Source organism: Merops nubicus, unplaced genomic scaffold (assembly GCF_000691845.1).
Source record: "Merops nubicus isolate BGI_N331 unplaced genomic scaffold, ASM69184v1 scaffold10053, whole genome shotgun sequence".
NCBI lineage: Eukaryota > Metazoa > Chordata > Aves > Coraciiformes > Meropidae > Merops > Merops nubicus.
Window position 1 is genome coordinate 1 of NW_008596880.1, and position 19,812 is coordinate 19,812.

The 19,812-nt window shown below is 41.7% G+C and overlaps 1 protein-coding gene across 1 annotated transcript in view; it reads left to right on the forward strand.

The window, feature by feature from the left end:
- Nucleotides 1–618: 618 nt before the first annotated feature.
- The window catches only part of POLR1A (polymerase (RNA) I polypeptide A, 194kDa), a gene marked incomplete at its 5' end in the record, with an annotated part of 29,940 nt that continues 10,746 nt past the window's right edge, over nucleotides 619–19,812 (forward strand). The window contains 24 exon segments of the mRNA XM_008936517.1: nucleotides 619–823; nucleotides 1,356–1,505; nucleotides 1,600–1,707; nucleotides 2,058–2,143; nucleotides 2,253–2,362; nucleotides 4,171–4,257; nucleotides 4,936–5,038; nucleotides 5,498–5,660; nucleotides 6,833–7,003; nucleotides 7,205–7,327; nucleotides 8,237–8,464; nucleotides 9,923–10,207; nucleotides 10,540–10,731; nucleotides 11,506–11,649; nucleotides 12,097–12,280; nucleotides 13,152–13,234; nucleotides 13,349–13,507; nucleotides 13,839–13,937; nucleotides 15,203–15,355; nucleotides 15,538–15,620; nucleotides 16,369–16,534; nucleotides 17,015–17,236; nucleotides 18,714–18,928; nucleotides 19,520–19,687. Coding sequence (XP_008934765.1) covers nucleotides 619–823; nucleotides 1,356–1,505; nucleotides 1,600–1,707; nucleotides 2,058–2,143; nucleotides 2,253–2,362; nucleotides 4,171–4,257; nucleotides 4,936–5,038; nucleotides 5,498–5,660; nucleotides 6,833–7,003; nucleotides 7,205–7,327; nucleotides 8,237–8,464; nucleotides 9,923–10,207; nucleotides 10,540–10,731; nucleotides 11,506–11,649; nucleotides 12,097–12,280; nucleotides 13,152–13,234; nucleotides 13,349–13,507; nucleotides 13,839–13,937; nucleotides 15,203–15,355; nucleotides 15,538–15,620; nucleotides 16,369–16,534; nucleotides 17,015–17,236; nucleotides 18,714–18,928; nucleotides 19,520–19,687 — 3,687 coding nt within the window.

Genomic DNA, 19,812 nt, shown 5'->3' on the forward strand with positions numbered 1-19,812 from the left:
GGGGCCTCTTTAGTGGATGTGTTGGCTTCCCACCACCCCCTGCTTCTTAGTGCCAGCAGAGCTGCTAGAGCCTGAGAAGCCCTGGGGTGGAAATCTTGGGCTTGATTCTTGGTGGGACAGATTCTGGGATCAGAACCTAACAGTGCAGCACCAAAGAGACTTTGGTAAGCATTGCAGAGGTGAGAGTTTTGTTGCAGAGGTTTTTTTTTTTGCAGTGTTTTCCAGCATGTCATCTCTCCTGGAGTTCTGGAGAGCTGTCACAGTTTCTTTAGTGTTGGGGTGATGTTAGCACTATGCGTTGTCAAAGGTGTAAGGCTGTTGTCATCTAGGTGTGTTCGTTCCCTTGCTGCTTGAGAGGACCCACAGATAAAGTGACCTGACTCCTCCATAAAATGGCTGTAGATATAAAAGAAATACTTGCTGCCTTAGGAATGACTGTGCTTGGACCATGTAACCCGTGGTACAGAAATCACCATTGTATGCACAAAGTGCCCTCAAAAAGTTGTTTCCATCGGTTGAAAAAATCATCTAGCTACTCAGTGTCAATGCTAGTTGTGCCATTCAAGTGCATGTCACGTAGCTCATTGCTGCCACTAATTTTTGTTCTTTCAACTTCAGGAAACTGAGTGTCAAGCCCATAACAAACGCTCAGTATCTGGATAATGTGGGGAATCCAGCTGCCAATGGACTGTACGACCTGGCTTTGGGCCCTCCGGACTCTAAAGAAGCATGTGCAACTTGCATGCAGAACTTCAGCAACTGCCCTGGTCATTTTGGCCACATAGAACTGCCTCTGACTGTCTACAACCCTCTGTTTTTTGACGTACGTATGCTTACAATGGCACGACTGCTGTCTGGCTGGTGAAGTGAGGGATGGTGCTCAAGCTGCCCTACAGTTGGTAGTCCTTGCTGAGGAAGGTTTGTGAAGCCTATAGCAGGATCCCAAGCTGGGATGAATTTCCCATGTAGATGGGAATTTTCTCCCCATTTTTAGTAGCTGGCTCATGTGGAGGGTATTTATTGAGACTAAAACCCCTCACTTTCAGACGAATGAGGCTAAATGAGGCCCATCCCACTTCTGGTGTTGTCCTAGCTTTGAAGTGTTTGACCTTGTGTTTGACCAAGGAATCAAATTGGGCAGCAGCAATTGCTTCAGGCCTCTGGTGCTGTGTGAGTTTGTGTGGCTGAAAGAATTTTTTAGTTTCAGTCCAATTCTTTGTGGTTAAATTGAACAATTAGTCTAATTTATCAATTACAGTAGCACTTCCTTTAAGTTCAAGCAAATCTATTGACTCACTGACTGTGCAAGCTAGTAAGCCTACCAGGATAACTTTTTTCCCCCTTTTTCTCCCCAGAAATTATTCCTTCTAATTCGAGGTTCTTGTTTGAATTGTCACATGCTGACATGCACTCGAGCTGTGGTTCACTTGCTGCTAAGTCAGCTGAAGGTTCTGGAGAAAGGGTTGCTTCATGCTGTCCACGATCTTGAAGTCATTCTGAACAGGGCAAGTACCACGTAGTATTTCCCTGTTCCTTTTTGAGGTGATAGTTCTACAACTGTACAGCCATTCCAAATGCTTTTATTCTGTTATTTTTCAGTTCTTAGAGCAATGTGCAGATGCAACAGGCTCAGAAATTGAAGAAGAGTTAAATCGCCACGTTCAGGAGATGCTACAGAGTTATCAGATAAGAGATCAGTGTTCAAACGTAAGTACAGTCAGTGCTTCTCCTGAGGTCTTGGCTTTTGTCCTCTTAAAACAGTCCTGTGCAGAAGAGAGTCTGTCTTTGACCATGTAGACTAGATTTTGTCCTGGATTTCTGAACTCTGTTGTACTTAAAGTGCTTTCTGCACTTTAAAGTGCTTGCTTTCCAGCAAGTATGGGAAGAACATGAGATCCAGGCATGAATTAAATCAATACAAACGTGTGTGAGCATTGATACTAATGATGTTTGTGGTCATAGTTATTTGTGTAGTGTTTAATCATTTTTGCATATCAAATTTTTTAACTTAGTTTTGTTATTTTCAAGACTTTTTTTTTTTTTTTTTCCTTTTTCAGGTCAAAAATGTGTGTGAATGTAGAAATAAACTGATAGCCCAGTTCTGGAAAGCACATATGAGTTCAAAGAAATGCCCAAACTGCAAGTAAGTTTACCTACATGAGGAATTGAATAGCTGGTGTAAAGTTAAATATTCTGAGCATTTGTATTAACTTTGATCTGCCTTTCCTGGTTTTCTTTGTTTTTCCTTTAAGATCTAGGAGGTCACTAGTGAGGAAGGAGCATAACAGCAAGCTGACAGTGACCTACCCCTCTGCAGTACTCTCTAAGACAGGAGGGAAGGACATTCTGGATGAACCAGCAGGTGAAACATTTGTCTTCTACTCAGATCCATTTGCACTCATTTTCCTGCACTTCAGGTGCTTGGATTTTTAGCGGTGACTGTGCACTTGTGACTCATTTATTAAAAAAAGTAAAGAAAACAGTAAACTCAGCAGCTGGGGAGTACCTAAAATTGACTCTACTAAAATTTTCTATTAGGGAGCCTTCTGTGCTCTTGCAGCTGCTAGTGTCTGTATGTCTGGAAAAGAAGTACAAAAGCATGACCTGTGTCAACTCTAATGGGGTTTTGGGTCATGTCATTTATGGTGGGTAGATGGTTTTTCTGCTAGAGTTTTTAAATAGACCAGATAAAAATAAACCAGGAGGAAGATGACCAGCCTCACTTCAGAAAGACAATGATGTAATCCTCACTCTTACAGAAAAATTTCCTCTTAAAGAATTTTCTCTTAGAGAAAAGAAAGGAGGTGACACTTTCCAGGCTTAATTAAAATTAACACAGTGTTTGAATCTTTTTAAAGTTACTTTTTTCCTCTTGTTGTGTTGTTGATCCTTTACACAACCAGGTAGAATTGAAGCAGATTTGTATGTGGATTATTTAACCTTAGAAAAGATTTATATAGTGAGATGATTCCATTTGGTAGAATGGCCTTGAAGGGGCCCCTTTAGGACTGTCCAAAGTCTGAGGATGTTTTGTTATGCTCATGAAGAAAAATAGTTGTTCTGGAAGGTCCGGTGAGTTGCTAGATTTAGAATACCTTGTGTTACCACAGGGAACTTCAAAACTAGCCATATTCTTACAGTTGCTGTTAACATTCACAGCTGAAGTACAGGCCAGAAGTATCTTCCTCCTGTCAGTGTTCAAAAACCAAGGCTGTAACACTGCTTGATTATTTTCATTACAGTGAAGTATAAAATCTTCTGAAATAGGTTTGCACTGCAGAGTTACCTATGTTCTGCACAGCCTGCATCATGGTTGCTCATTGTATTGAGCCTTGGAGGGAGTACTTTTAACCTTGGCATTGATGCATTCATGTTTAAGGGATGGAAAGGTTTTCTGTGAGAAAGAATAGGGAATTGAAGTTTCAGAGTGGAAAAATCTGGATTTCTGGACGTTAGCCAACAGAAGAGTAGGAAACTTCATCTGAGAGCATGGGAGAATTGCTTTTCATTGAGTCTTGTACTCTGGCTTCCCTGGGACACAAGGGGCTGGCCTGCAAGAGAAGTGGAAATTGAGACCTAAAATATCTGTCTTTTTTTAAAAAAAAATAATTTTTCAGCTTTTTAGTAGGGAAACCATGTGTTTTCCTTTCTCACTGAAATACTGCTAGCTCTGACTCTTAACTCTCAGCACAGATGGATTGCTGACTGTCACTGGAGTCTCATCCAGCTGGGTATTTCATGGGAGCCTCAGTCTCACTGGTAACACTCAGACCCACTTGTGTGTTCCCCAGCTGCAGGCTGACTCTGATTTGTGATTTGGTCAGTGGATGAGATCATTGGGGGAAGGAGCCCAGCTCACCATTAATCAAATACAACATACACTTTAGATGTTAAAGTTAAGTTTTGTCTCAGTTTTTACACCGATACCCATTAGTTACAGAAATGGCTTGTTTCTTCCATACTGGGAAGGCTCTTCAGTAAATCCCATATCCCCAAAGCAAACATGTCCATGATACTTTATGTCAGTGTCAGCCAATACATTTTATATGTATTTCCAGTCCTCTGTGCTGGCAGCACTTACTAGAAGCAAAAAAACCCAAAACCTTGTGATTTTTTTTTTCTTTTAAATACAACTTTTCTTTTTCATTTTTAATTTTTTTTTTTTTTCAGCCATTGATGACAGTCTTTTAGGAAAGAGAGGGTACTTGACACCGATGACTGCCAAGGAATACATCATGGCTCTGTGGAAGAACGAAGGTAACTGTTGTTAGGAGAGACATTACATTGTTTTCTCTAGCTTTTGTTGGCCAAAGTCTGCAAATGTTCCTGTATGAGCTTCTTGTCTTCTTTGCCTTTTGTCTTAGAGGCTCTGGCTGCCAGATGGGTTTTGTGGCAGGAGGACCAGTAGCTACTGAGGGCAGAGAGCTGGGTTCAGTGAGTGGTTTGATCAGCTCTTCTCAGGTTGTGGCTCCCCACAAATTGTGATTGTTGTTCACAGAGAATTTGGTCTTCATAAGGTTCTGCACTTAACATTCCCCACAGTTACACTTGTTAAAGACTGAGAATGTATTTAGTAGTCTCTTATTTTTGAGTTCCCTGTGCACCAAATCTGTCTGCAGTTGCCAGGAAAAACTAAAGGAGTTTCGTGTGTCAGTCACAGCGAGTAGCTGGAAACGGTTTCTTCCTGCTGCTTTGCTTTTTGCTTTTGCTGTGCTCTGTGTGTTTATTCAGAGTTGTTCCTGAAAAATCACCTGTATGACCAAAAAGAACAGTGAGAGTTTTTACTTTAAACAAGCTTGCTACTATTTAACCTAGCAGATTCTTTTGACTCGATAGACCAAATCCACCTGGGGGTTTGAATTCCCAGGCAATAGCAGTGATAATGAGTGATAATGAGTAATAAAGTGATAATCTTTTTCTACTGTATCTTTATAGGTTTCTTTTTGTGATCTCTCTTCCCTGGGATGGATCCCCAAGAGACTTCTGGATTCAGTCCAGACATGTTTTTTTTAGATCTGCTTGTGGTTCCTCCTTCAAGGTAAAAATTTCCCCCCAAAACTTCTCTAGAAATCACAAGGTTTAGTGAATGCTTTTTGCTGAACTTGGAGATACAAACACCTGTAATATAGGCATGGGTCTGCAGAAGTGGCAGTGGGGGCTTAAAAAAGTTAAATAATAAAAATAACAGCAGTAATTGATGATAAGTTTTATTATAATGTCAAATGAGTTTGTTAAAGGATTGAAGTACTAATTATGAAAAAAACGTATTTTGTATTAGTATTCTAAATTATTATAATTATAGAATATACTGATAGAATTTCTTGTTAAGGAATCATTCCTCTTTTATGACTGTCCCAGCATAATATACAAATTTTTAAATGCTCCCTGTTAGTTTATAGGGATTACTTTTCATTCTTTGAAGAATTAGCTTAGAAAGTTTGAGGTTTATCAGGCTGTTTCTTGGTGGCTCTAACCTTGTGATCTTGATCTGCTGCAGGTATCGTCCCGTGAATCGTGTTGGGGACCGGCTCTTCACGAACGGCCAGACTGTGAACCTGCAGGCTGTCATGAAAGATGCCAGGCTGATACGGAAGCTCTTGGTTTTCATGGCAAAAGAACAGTGTCAGCCCATAAAAATTACAGAAGAAGGAATCCAAACAGTAAGAATTGCTGGCTGTTTTATTCTTTGCTTTTTGGATATGTGAGTTGAGTGCAGACAGGCTCCTGTTTAAGCTGTTCAGTCTCAGTTTTTGCCTGGGCTGCTGGAGATGCTCTCCATAGCATTTTTGTTTGTTTGTTTTCTTTTTTTCTCAAGCCTCTTTCCACTCACCCACCTGGTACAAAGGGGAAAAACATGTTAAACAAACTTCTTTAGTCATGGTTTTTGTGTTAGATATAGTGACAGGCTCCTGTTACTGGAGAATGAAAGATGTACAGCACAAGCAGTTCACAATAAAACTTTTCCAGCATCTCATTGAATGAAAAATGATGGGGGGAAAAGAAGCCAATTTACCTTCCAAGCCTAGTAGAGGTGGTTGTGATTGTGGTTATTTTTGACTGTTGATTTCTAAAAAGGACAACAAAAAACCCAAACCAACCAAACAAAAAATTACAATATGTTTAATTAGTAACAACACTTTTGTTTGCTACCAACGAGTTCACATGGTGGTAAATAATGGATGTCACCATGTCTCTTTTCCTATTTAATTGTTAATTGTATTGTTGAGGGTTCCCTGATACTGGACAGTTTCAGCTGAACTTGATTTACATCTTGAGTGCAAAACGTTTGAAACCATGTTTAGTTACTCAGAATTTAGCCACTAGGTGGAGATGTGTTCTTAAAATGGTTGATGTGACAGTTAATGCATTTCAGATGTGACTGATGAACTTTCAAACTGAAAACAAAGCAATGTATGTGAAAAAGCTCTTGGATTTATATCATTTTTATCTACAATTAGGACTTTCTGGTAGCTCAGTGATTTGTAGCATGGACTGACTAACCAGTATCATCTAATTTGGAAAGAGACTGTCACCAGGAGATTATTGATTAGCAATCACCTTTTAAAATCCCACTGGTATATGTAGCTGTGGTGTTTGAACATGTCCCATCCAAGTCAGTTTCTGAAGTGTGACAGCAGACCTGTCTGAGCCACTGGGTTGTAATAAGAAAAAGTTAAGTTTACTTTGTTAATGCTTTCATTTTAAAAAACAAATGAGTGTCTTTAATGAGGTACAAAACAGGAGCCAATATTTCATTTGCTATTTAGTACTATGATCTCAGCCTAGTAAATACAGGGTGTTTTTTGTTAAGTCCAAGTTTCTGTTTCTGCAGGAGACAGGAGAGAATGAACCTCTGGATCATTCTGTCCTGACAACGATTCCAGGACAGACCATTGCAGATAAATTGTACAACGCTTGGATTCGCCTGCAGAGCCACGTCAACATTGTATTTGATAGTGACATGGACAAGCTAACGACAGAGAAATACCCTGGAATTCGTCAGGTGGGTAGCAGGCAGAGTCTTGAGACACTCTGTGTGTTGAGGACAGTCGAAACAAGAAAAGTTGATGCAACAAGGAAAAAGCAAGGTGTTTGTGGTTAGCGTGTGGGCGTTTTGGTGACCCTCGTCACTGTAGCAGCTGGAGCATCTGTCTGATGTTGCAGGCTTCCAGGTTTTAATCGTGACCTTCACCTCTTTTCCCAGCTCCTGGAGAAGAAGGAAGGGCTGTTCCGGAAGCACATGATGGGGAAGCGCGTGGACTTCGCCGCTCGCTCGGTCATCTGCCCCGACATGTACATCGGGACCAGCGAGATCGGCATCCCTATGGTGAGGGCAGGGCAGGGGCTGTCCTCCTGGGCAGCCGGGCACCGAGCGCCGCTGGAACGCTCGGAGCTACGCAGCAGGCAGTGGAACCTGTGGAGATTCCTGACTCATCTGGAGGTTTTCCTCCCCACTGTGCCATAGCTGGGCACCGAGCGCCACTGGAATGCTCGGAGCTACGCTGCAGGCAGTGTAACCTGTGGAGATTTCTGACTCGTCTGGAGGTTTTCCTCCCCGCTGTGCCATAGCTGCATGCTGCTGCTACTGCGTGTGAATAACGGCGCATTGAAGAGCAGGAAGTTCTTATTGTTATGCTGAACACCACACCTGGGAAGGACGATTAAAAAAAACAAAAGGAAAAGGAAAGAAAAGCTGTGTTTGCTTCCTGGGATTGCGACTTGGTGCAAACTTTATAAGTAGATCCTGTTTCTCCTGCAGTGTTTGTGCAGTGTAACTTGTAATGGCTACAGCGGCCTTTAAGAAAAGGCCATAATAACATCACCAACTTCATTCATCCTTCATGAATTTTAACCACATGGGATGACACCAAGCCTTAATTTGAGCTTTTCACTTTATCATCTTTTCTGTTTGCCTATCTACAAATAGTGGGCCTTGTGGTAATGCACTTTTTCTCTGCATTTGCTGCCTTGTTTGCAGAACATCATGCTTTCTTTTTTTTTTAATTGCTGATTGAGTTTTCCTTTCCTACTACAGTAAAAAAGTGTAAAAAGGACATTGTTTCTATTCTCATGGTAGAGGTTTTTAGCAGAAATGTATTTATTTGGCATGATGGTAGATTGAGGAGGAGGTGCATCCAAGAGCTTAATTTATGTTTAGATTGTATGAGTTGACATTTCTCAGCGATTCGGTACTGGTTTAAGCTGAAGTTCTTGCATCTCTTCCCTCCTGTTCTAGGTATTTGCTACCAAACTGACTTATCCTCAGCCAGTCACTCCTTGGAATGTCAAAGAGCTGAGGCAGGCTGTCATAAATGGCCCAAAGGTTCACCCTGGGGCCTCCATGGTTATTAATGAAGATGGATCTCGGACGGTGTTGAGTGCAAGCAGCCTGACCCAGAGGGAAGCCATAGCCAAGCAGCTCCTCACTCCTTCTTCAGGCGCACCCCAGTCAGGACTGAAGATTGTGAGTACAGCAGAGGGCTTGTCAGAGCCCTCCTACACCTCTGGTGTTTTTCAAAAATAATAATGTTCCTAATAATGTTCCTGCCTTTGCTAATGATGCCAATGGCCTGCTCAAACAGACTCCTAGGGCAGGGTTGGCTTTTCTTTGGGCAAGAGTTGAGAAGATGTTGAGCAGGGGTGGGAAGAAAAGCTTGATACTTTTTCAAAATCTAAAAACCATTTTTCCATCCTGAATTTTGCTGTTAATGTGCAGTGTGTGGCATTTGTCTTGTGCAGATGCAGAGTAGTCTGTCTTTTGCAGCTGCCTATTCTTAGGAAGTCTTAGCAGTACAGAAGATAAAATACTGCTTTTATTTTATGCTTTATGTCTCCCTTCCTCCCCATCCTCCTGAGCAAATCTTTTTTTCCTCTCGTTTTGAGATATTAAATAGATTCTCTGTTTGGAGCAGTTTTTTTGGTGGTTATTCTGAAGTTTTGTACAGTAGGTACAACACAAGCAGTTGACAGGACATGTCTTCAGGAGTGGGCTGCCCATGAGCCTTCTGTTGTGTGTCAGCCATGCTGGTGGTGGCACTGACCAGGGGAGGAGTGGTTGGTGTTTCAGCACTGGCTGCTGTAACCTGGGACCCATTTTCCCACTGCCAGCTAGTTTTACAGATGGCAGAACAAGAAACTACCACGCTGATACCCATGTGTTTGTACAGACATTCACCTTTGTGAAAGGCTTACTGCCTGTATTGGTTGTTTCTTCTGAGATACTGGAGGGTTTGACTTCTCTTTGTTGCAGCTTAGTCAGCCTTTGAAACTTCATAATAACCCCATCTCCATCCCTTGCAAGAGCTGAGAACTTATTCTTTGGCTGCTAGGGCAGAAATTTTGGTGATGAACAGTCTTCAACTAGAGGAGAGAAGGCTCCAGGGAGACTTTATAGGAGCCTTTCGGTACTCAAAGGGGCCTACAAGAAAGCTGGGAGGGCTCTGGATCAGGGAATGTGGTGAGAGGATGAGGGGTAACAGTTTTAAAGTGAAAGAGTAGCTTTAGATTAGATACAAGGAAGAAGTTCTTCACTGTGAGGGTGGTGGGACACTGGCACAGGCTGCCCATAGAAGCTGTGGAAGTTTCCTTCCTGGAAGTGTTGAAGGCCAGGTTAGGTGGGGGTTTGAGGTGAGAGTGGGAGGTGTCCTTGCCCGTGGCAGGGGGGCTGGAACTAGGTGATCTTTAAGGTCCTTTCCAACCCAAACCATTCTGTGATTCTGACTTGGTTTCCTCAGTGTGGTTTGTGGGAGCACACGTGGCTTAGTGTGTGGTTTGGTGGAGAGCAGAGGCCGTTCAGGGGCAAGTACTCTTGATTCTCTTCCAAAGTTCTGTGCAGAACATTAATACTTGAACTTGTTTTGGATGTATGTGTATTTTCAGATGGCATGTGTGGGTTGTGAGGCATTTCCAAACTCCCTTGCAGGTGTGTCGGCACATTAAGAACGGGGACGTGCTGTTGCTGAACCGCCCGCCCTTGCTGAACCCCCAGCCCACCCTGCACAGACCCTCCATCCAGGCTCACCGGGCCCGAATCCTGCCCGGAGAGAAAGTGCTGAGGCTTCACTACGCCAACTGCAAGGCCTACAATGCTGACTTTGATGGGGATGAAATGAACGCCCACTTCCCACAGAGCGAGCTGGGCAGAGCAGAAGCCTACACCTTGGCCTTCGCTGATGAACAGTATCTGGTCCCAAAGTTAAGTAAAACTGTCAGATAAATGGATTCTTATGTAAAATCACTCTGGGTTTTTTTGTTTGTTTTGTGATAAATTAGATGGGGTTTTTTTTCTGTAATTTATTTTTGATTTTTTTTTTCTGATTTCTGTCTCCACTTGTTGTTCTCTTTGAGGAATACCTGGCACATCCAAACAATTTTGTTCCTTTTAAAGTCAATGTGCAGAATAGATTTTGGTAGAGTTGTGCTGTGATGACAAGTTCTTTACCTGTTACTTTAGTGCGTTTACCCAGGTGGAATAGTTTTGGGAGCTGCTAGCACGTGACTTATTGTCCCACCCTCCCCTTTTTCTCCTTTTCTCTTTAGGATGGGAAGCCACTTCCTGGCTTGATCCAGGACCACATGATTTCTGGAGTCAGCATGACAATCCGAGGCTGCTTTTTCACCAGAGAGCAGTACATGGAGCTGGTTTACCGAGGGCTAACAGACAAGAAAGGAAGAATTAAAATCTTTCCTCCTGCCATTATGAAACCACAGCCATTATGGACAGGAAAGCAGGTAGTTTATAACTGACTGGGTTAAAGAATGCCAGTGGTTTCAGAGCAAGCAGAGGGCTAACGTTAAAAACACTGCTGCTGAGAGTTGCTGAAATGATCCCATGAACACCACACAGACCTTGGTGTGTGTTACTGAGCTGTGAGAGTCATCATTCATTTAAAACTGCACTATTAAAACAGTACTTGTACTCACTGCTCTGAACAGTGCTGCAGAGAGAAGTATGATGCTGCAGTTTGCACTCCTGAGAGTACAGAGGGAATCTGCTGATTGTAGTAAACCTGTTATTACAATCTGTGCTTTAAAATCTATTAACTTAAAGGTTGTAGCTGAATATTCTGATATTTGACTTTTTGGTTGGTGTAATATCTGGGAAGCCCAAGTGAGTGCTCTGTTTTCTACTGTTTAAGAGAGTTTAGCATTCAATCCAAGTATTATGTCTCATAGCAGAGTAGGGGAAATTCTCTTCAGTCTTTCCTGTAAAACCCAACAGACAATTCTTTTTATATATGTATATAAAAATGCGTGTCTATATCAAATTACTGGAAAAATCTCTGGTGTCATATGTTTCTGATTAATTATGTGTCTGGGCTTATTGTCTTTCAAAAGCTAGAGTAGCAAGGGGATATTCCTGTCTTGTCAACTTTGGCTTTCTGAGCTGTTGAAGTAGAAAAAACAAGTATAGGATGTTGCTTTTCTCCTTTATGTCAAATTCTTTACGTTAAGAAGGGAATATGGGAAATAATAGTTCTTGCCACTCTTCCTGCTTCCCTATAGGTTGTTTCTACATTGTTAGTAAACATCATTCCAGAAAACTACGCCCCACTGAACCTGACTGGGAAAGCTAAGATTGGTGGAAGAGCCTGGGTAAAGGGACCTGCAAACGGGTGCCTCAATCTGGATTCAATGTGTGAATCTCAGGTATGCTGGGGCAGCAACTCTGGAGCCTGGGCTGGGCTGCACTGCAATAAAATGGTGCATGGAGTGGAGGAGTGTGAAGGGGAGCAGGCGGATGACAGAGCCAAGACCAGATCCTCAGCTGCAGCTCCTGCCAGGAGGTGGTGATCAGAGGATAGGCCTCGGGGTCAGGAGGAGCTCTGTTCTGGTCCTGCCTGATAGAGATTCCATCTGGTTTTGTTAGACTGTGTGTCTTCGTTGTTTGGCTTTGGGAGTGGAAAAATACTGATGGTGTTACAAGTTTTATTTCTGCTATAAATTCTGGAAGTATAGATAATCTGGCCATGTTTAATTGTTCACAAGTATGTGGGCTTTTAAGCCTATTGTCCTGTAGATGACACAGAGAGCCTGCAGAGAACATAATAAGATCAAAATTTCTGTTTGCTGAATAGCTGCGTTTTGTTTTTTCAGGTTATTATTAGAAATGGGGAATTGCTGTGTGGAGTCTTGGACAAGGCTCACTTTGGCAGCTCTGCCTATGGCCTGGTCCACTGTTGCTATGAGATCTATGGGGGTGCAACCAGTGGGAAGGTGCTGACATGTCTGGGACGCCTCTTTACTGCTTACCTGCAGCTCTACAGGGGATTTACAATGGGTGAGTAACACAAGGACTAACGCACACTGCTGTAGTGCAGCACCTCCTGAGACAAAAAACAGACACTTTGGGGCATAACACACACTAAGAATTCTATGAATAACCTTTTGAAGTCTGTCCTCGAGTGGGATAGGTGTTTGCCCACCTAGTTTTTGGTGGTTTTTTTTTCTGGTTGGTGCACAGCTGGCCTCCTAAGCATGAAAAGAAAGTATGATCTTGAGTATGTCCATCAAGTTGTCTCTTCTGTCCCGTCTAGTCAAAGTGTACACAGTCTAAATGTGTTGAAATTCTGTTTAGAGCAAAACCTCCTGTGAGTCTTTGTTTTTTTTACTGTTCTGAAAAACAGAACCTTTACATGAGTTAGGGTTCCAGCCTTTTGTTTGTTCTGAACTGTTGTTTTCTTGGTCCTGTCATCACAAAGGTCTCTATTTTTAGTTTACCTTTTTAAAAAAAGATAGAAAATGACAGATTCCTCAAAGTTCAGCTAATAGCAATTTCAAAGTGGATGGAAGAGGAAAAAACAGTTTGATGTGGCTGGCCTGTCACACTCTTGTTTGTGTAAGTGCACCAATTAAGATTTTATAGATGCTGTTGAAGTCAAGACTTCCTAAGTTAGGGCATGGATTTTGATTAGCTTGGTTGATGGTGCATGGTCTTTTTGACAGCCTGTCCCTTCTCCCTCAAAAAAGCCACTCAGAATTTATTTTTTTTTTCTTGTCCAGCTGCAGTTTGATTTTCACAATTATTGTAGCTTTAAGTGTAACTTTCTTTTCCAGCTCTTTGCTCTCAAAATCCCTGACACCAAATGTGATTCCTTCCTCGAGTCTGACTCAGTTTAGATATTATGTGCTCTGTCTCTCTTCTTTGACAGGGATTGAAGATATTTTGGTTAAACCTGAAGCAGACCACAAAAGGAAAAAAATTATTGAAAAGTCAAGCCAGGGAGGTATTGAAGTAAGTCTGTCTTGCAGAATTGTTTTTTCCTGTGGTAATTAAAAAATTTTTGCAATCCTGCTCTGTTGAATCATGCCTGCTTAGCACCTAAAACCTCCCGTGTTTTACTTCCAGGCTGTTAGAGCTGCTCTTAATTTGCCAGAAACAGCAACATGCGAAGAGATCCAAGGGAAATGGCAGGATGCCCATCTCTGCAAAGACCAGAGGGATTTTAACATGGTTGATCTGAAATTCAAGGAGGAAGTAAACAATTACAACAATGAAATTAACAAGGTTGGCATCGAGGCATCTGTGTATACTAATCTTGTTGGGAGACTTTCTGATTGAGTTAATTTAATGTCGACGAGGGGTGCCTGACTGTGCTGGAGGCTGAAGCTTTCCATCTGTCCCTAGCATGAGGCTTCACATGCTGCCTTGCTACCTCAACCTTATCCTCCCTGAATGAGAGGGTGGTTTAATATTCAAAACCATTTAAGGATTATAAATGGGAATGTTTGTGTTTGCTCATCATTTCACTTTCTTAAAGTTTTCAATAGGAATTACTTTGATGCATTATTTTATTAATGGTTTGGTTTGTTCCCTTCACTCCATCACAACTCTTTAGGTTTGTATGCCCCTTGGTCTCCACAGGAGCTTTCCAGCAAACAATTTACAGCTGATGGTACAGTCAGGAGCCAAAGGATCCACTGTAAATACAATGCAGGTAATGGCAGCTGGAGTACTTGGCAGCTGCATGTATTAATGTGATTTAACCCAGAATGTAAGCAAGCTATTGAGAAGTTCTTGTCTGGATGTCTAATACCAAAGCAAGTTTTTTAGTATCAGAATCATTTTGGTTGGAAAAGATCTCTAAGATCATTGAGTCGAACCATTAACCCAGCACTGACAAGTCATTACTATATCATGTCCTTCAGCACCACATCGATACATCTTTTAAATCCCTCTAGGGATGGGGACTCCACCACTGCCCTGGGCAGCCTGGGCCAGGGCTTGACAACCCTTTCAGTGAAGAAATTTCTCCTAATATCCAACCTAAACCTCCTGTGGTGCAACTGGAGGCCATTTCCTCTCGTCCTATCACTTGTTACTTGGTAGAAGAGACCAACCCCCATCTCACTCCATCCTCCTTTCAGGGAGTTGTAGAGAGCAGTAAGGTCTCCTGAGCCTCCTTTTCTCCAGGCTAAACAACCCCAGGTCCCTCAGCTGCTCCTCACAAGACTTGTGCTCCAGACCCTTCACCAGCTTCATTGCCCCTCTTTGGACATACTCCAGCACCTCAATGTCTTACTTGCAGTGAGGAGCCCCAGTCCAAACCCAGTACTTGAGGTGTGGCCTCACCAGTTCTGAGTACAGAGGAACAATCACTGCCCTAGTCCTGCTGGCCCCTTTCTTTCTAATAGAAGCCTGGATGCTGTTGGCCTTCTTGGCCACCGGGGCACACTGCTGGCTCATATCCATGGGTTTCATTCTGGGCTTTGGGAATAGAGGCCTTTGGTACAGAAGCAGTTTAGAAGAATGTAATAAAGACCTCAGTGGGTGATGCAGGACAATCAATGTTTATTATAACCTTCTATTTTTGAATCAGCTCTCAGTACATTATGATTCATAGAAACTGCAGACCTTCTTTCAGGAGTGCTGCAGCTCATACAAACAAACCTACTGTAGGAGAGAACTTTTCCTGGCCTCTGTTGGAGACATGATATTTTTAGTTTTATATCTCTTTGTGTTAAAATAAACATAAAGAATGAGAATGTTGAGGATGAGTCAGGGGGATGGAATAACTTTAAAAGACCAGATGAGATCTACATGCACTTTCAGCCTATCAGCAGCAAGAACATTTAATGAAAATGTCAACATTTAATGAACATTTTAAATTTTTACTAGTTTTTTTCAATAAAAATTGTTGAGCTTACATGAGCAAAAAGTTGGATGGAAAAGCAATGTTTCCTTTTTTCTGCCCACATACAGATTTCTTGTTTGCTGGGCCAGATTGAGTTGGAAGGTCGAAGACCCCCGCTGATGGCATCTGGCAAATCTTTGCCATGTTTCCAGCCTTATGATTTTTCCCCTAGTTCAGGAGGATTTGTGACTGGCAGATTTCTCACTGGAATCAAACCTTCTGTAAGTTTAATACTGCTTGTGCTTTTACTAAAGTTTATTTAGATCTTGGTATTTTAATACAGAGTATCTGTGATAAATTGACTTTGTTCACCCTATTTTCATATGTAGCTTTTGAGAAGGAACATAAATTGCCAGTCTTGGTGTATTTAGCAGAATGCTGATGGTTTTGTCCTTATGTTTAGGAATTCTTCTTTCACTGCATGGCTGGCAGGGAAGGTCTTGTAGATACAGCTGTCAAAACCAGCCGCTCTGGGTACCTACAAAGGTAAGAAGCTTGTTTTAAAATTTGAGCCTTCAAAAGATCCTTTTGTTTGTGTGGGGTTTGGGTGTTTTTTGTAGAGTACTGTAGTCTGGAAGAAGCGTCTGTATTGCTCAGATTAACTTCAGTGTATTGCTTTTTAGAAAAGTGTTTACTGTCTGAGTGTTCAATGTTTGTTCCAAAGCCAACTTTCTAGAGGGCTAGATCAAGTGGAACTTCATCAGCCCTAACTTACCTCTGGCAAAGAGCAGCAGCAGCTTTTCCTTTTGGAGAAATCTTTTTCCCAATACAAGAAAGATGTACAGATTCCAGGCAACTCTGTTTTTTTCTTGGCCACATTGTGTGGCCCTTGTCTTTTTTCAAGAACACCACCAGTATATAGATGAGTGTGGAACTTTTTAGGGGTTTTGTAGCATAGGGAGGATTTCTGAAGGAGAGATACTCCCTTCTTTAAGACAGCTGTTCAAGAGTCACAGCAGAAATAGAGAGTAATTTGCTATTTCATTTGAAGTCTTCAAGGCAGCTGGAAAGAGCAACATGCAGGAAGCTTTCTAATATCATTACACGTTTCTCTTGTCTCATGTCTGTATAATTTTGGGCTTCAGAATTTCTGATAAGCCCTTAAGTGCACTTAGATATTAAAGAAAACACTATTTTTTTCATGTAAGAGTTACATCATCCTTTTGTCTTTCTAGCCTCTTAACAGTGAGGGTTTTTTCTTTTTTTTTTTGAATCGTTTTTCCCTCTGGAACAGGTGTATCATAAAACATCTGGAAGGGCTGGTGGTGCAGTATGACCTGACGGTACGAGATAGCGACGGCAGCGTGGTGCAGTTTCTCTATGGAGAAGATGGGCTTGATATCCCTAAAACTCAGTTCCTACAACCCGAGCAGTTTCCTTTCATTGCAGCAAACTATGAGGTAGAACACCTAAATCTGAAGGGTTTATGTGGGGTGAAGGGGGAGGCTGAAATCCACGGTTAACATCTGGCATGTCTGTTAGGGGTCCAGTGCCAGAGTTGTTTCTCTCAGTTGCTCCCAGTGTAACCTACGTTTTTATTTGCTACTGTCTTCAAAATATGGCAGTGAATCTTAAGTCTGTGGTGTGGTTTAAGCAGTCTTAACTCCAGCACTTGGCTGCAACACAGATGACGTTACTCGTCAGTCTATCAAGTTTGATTAGCTTCCTTTTACTCATGTCATCCCTGCTTATCAATGAATAGCAATAGTCACCTGAAGATAGGAGGAGTTTTGTCTCAGTTGGGTTGAAAAACTATTCTGAGAAATGTTTTACAGCAGCTGAATGTTTTGAGTGGCAACAGATGACCTTTTCAGTTTGCTCTGTCTTTTCTGCTACAGTGAGCATAGAGAAAAGAATAATCTTACAGACAATTCTTACAGGTAATCCAGAAGACAAACCACCTGGATGAAGCTTTAGCAAGGATGGAGTCTCACCAAGCTAACCTGCAGTTCAAAGCCATCAAAAAGTGGCGAACCAGGCACCAAAACTCTGTGCAGAGAGAAGGAGGTTTTCTGATGTTTTCCAGAAAGAAAAAGGCGAGTGTAAAAGCACAAATCCCAGGAGGAGAGCTCAAAAATGGAAGAGATCCTGCTACCTTACAGGTACAGAACCAGTTAAATTGATTGAGCCCTCTAAAAAACTTGCGGAATTCAGAGATTTGGTTTTTTTTTTAATGTCTTTTTATGTCCCCAGGTGTTTCATAGTCTTCTTATACAAGTTACTTTTTGAAGCAATCACGTCAGCTCTGTGGGTGATGAAGTTGAAATTCATTATTAAAGCCTGCGGGCCCTAGTGCTAGGGCAGGGGCCAAGAACTCTGAGATGAAACTGATTTTAGAAAACAGGCCATGGTTATGGGTGGGTTTGGGGGATTGTTTTTGTTTGTTTGGTGGCTGGCTTCTTGTTTGTTTCTTTGTTTTCATGTACACAGAGCAGATCTCTTGGGTGGACAGATACCTGATATAGCTGGATGAGAGCCTGTTTAAATGAAAAGATCAGAGGGCTGAGCCAGCCCTGCCTGATGTTTAGAAAAGTACTCTAGCTTAAGCCTCTCCTGCATTAGGGCACTAATCTATATGTTATGGCTTCTGGAGAAGGTTGTATGTATGGGCACAAAACACAAAGAGGAGCTACTTCACAGCCTTGCTGTCACAAGGAATTTACCCTGGTAGAACATGGACACTTAGCATGAAACTCCAGGTTGAAGGTGTTGAGATATCTAAGTCTGTGAGCTCGTCTGCAAATGTTTTGGCTAATCACTGCTTCATTTAGTTAGCTGTGCTGAATTTGTGTTGCTGTTGACACTTGATAATGTTCAAAACAAATGTGGCCTGGGGATTTATCTACTCTTTGTTCATTTTTTCTTTCAGCAGATAGGTAGGTATAGATACATGTTCATCTTTGTCTCAGTGTATTATAAAGCTCAGTGGGCAGACTTCCATGTCATGAGCCAATTCCTCTTTCATAAAACATCAAGGCATGTAAAAGACAGGTTTAGCTCATTTTCTTTATCAATATTTTTTTTCTTTCAAGTTGGTTTTAACTTTTTCCTTTATTAAATTCAACATTTGGAATGTTATTTCAAAGACTAGTAAACTGAAGACTAGAAATAAAACCAGCCAGCATTCATAAGATGCAAGCAATGTCTAAGGTCTCTGCTGGACTATTGGGCTGGAATCTTGACAGCTGAAAATCAGAGAAGCTCCTTTGTCATGCCAGCTGTAGACAGGCAGCTAGAAGCAAAGACTTAAGTATGTTGAGGGGGTTCACTGCCAAGTTAAAATCATTCTTGAAGGGCTGTATTTCACTGATTTCTGGAGTAGTTACAATGCGTAGATAAGTTTTATGATTTCAAGCTTATAAAGAATCTTGAAAACACTTGGTATCAAAAGTACTAAGTATCAGAAAATGGAGAACAACTCAACTTGTAGCTGAGTTGTTTGCTGTGTTACATACACCCTTAAGTTTTACACAGGTAGTTTTCTCCTTTGCTATTACATGATTTCTGGTGGAAGCAGTATTATTTGATTTTGGTCTCACTGTGGATAAACCAGTCTGCTTAAAATTATCTTATTTTCAGTTATTGAAAATGTGGTATGAACTAGATGAGAAGAAACGAAGAAAGTATCTGAAGAAGGCAAATAGGTGTCCTGATCCAAGCCTTGGTGTTTGGCGTCCAGATACTTACTTTGCATCTGTCTCAGAAACATTTGAAAATGGAGTTGAAGGTTATATCAACAAGTGGGAATCTGAGAACAGACAAAGTTGGATGTGTCCATCACTTTCTTCTGAGAGGTAACAGCTTCTGTGTCATCTTTGCGTTGAGCCAAAACCCAGAATAGCTGTTTTTGCACTGAGTTTGCTAAAGGTGAAAAGTCTTTATCAACTTTGTCTTGTTTTATCTACACAGTAGTGGATTGCACAGTGGTTCCTGAAAGCCAAGTGTGTCAGTGTGCAGTGGAGAGGCCCTGCTTATCTTTTTTCTTCTAAACCTGAGTTTTCCGTGCTGCTGAGGACTTTTTACAGAGTAACAGCAACATGTTACTGTCGCTCTGCATATGAAATAAGACTTTACAGTTATATCTTGGAGTTAGCAAGGCAGTTAAGATGAGCAAGTGGGAGTAAATGGACTCATCTTTTGACATTCTGGGAATTAGCAGCAGAACTAGAATGTGGTTTGGCCAAGGCCCCAGTTGTGTGTTAATGGGCTTTGTCAGATCAGGTTGCAATAGACAATTTTACAGTTTCTGGAGTGTATTTATCCATAAACTACCAGGAGAAATTGGCTAAAAGAGGTAACTTTATTGAACTGAGGAATGTGTCAGTCTCTTCCAAGTTCTTTATTTTCTACTACATTGAGCTAAACTTCTTATTTCCTGTCTTCAGGTTAAAGGATTTGTTGTATTTGAAGTGGCAGCGATCTCTTTGTGACCCAGGAGAAGCTGTGGGTCTTCTTGCAGCTCAGAGTATTGGGGAGCCTTCCACACAGATGACTCTGAACACCTTCCACTTTGCTGGCAGAGGTGAAATGAATGTCACCTTGGGTATTCCAAGGTGAGAAAATGGTGTTTTCAGTGAGCCCTTTGCCATTTTTGACACACAGATAATAGTGCTTAGTGTCAGTGGCAGGTATATGTGTAATGCTGATCTTTTGGTTCAATTCTAAGTTGTGCCTGTTT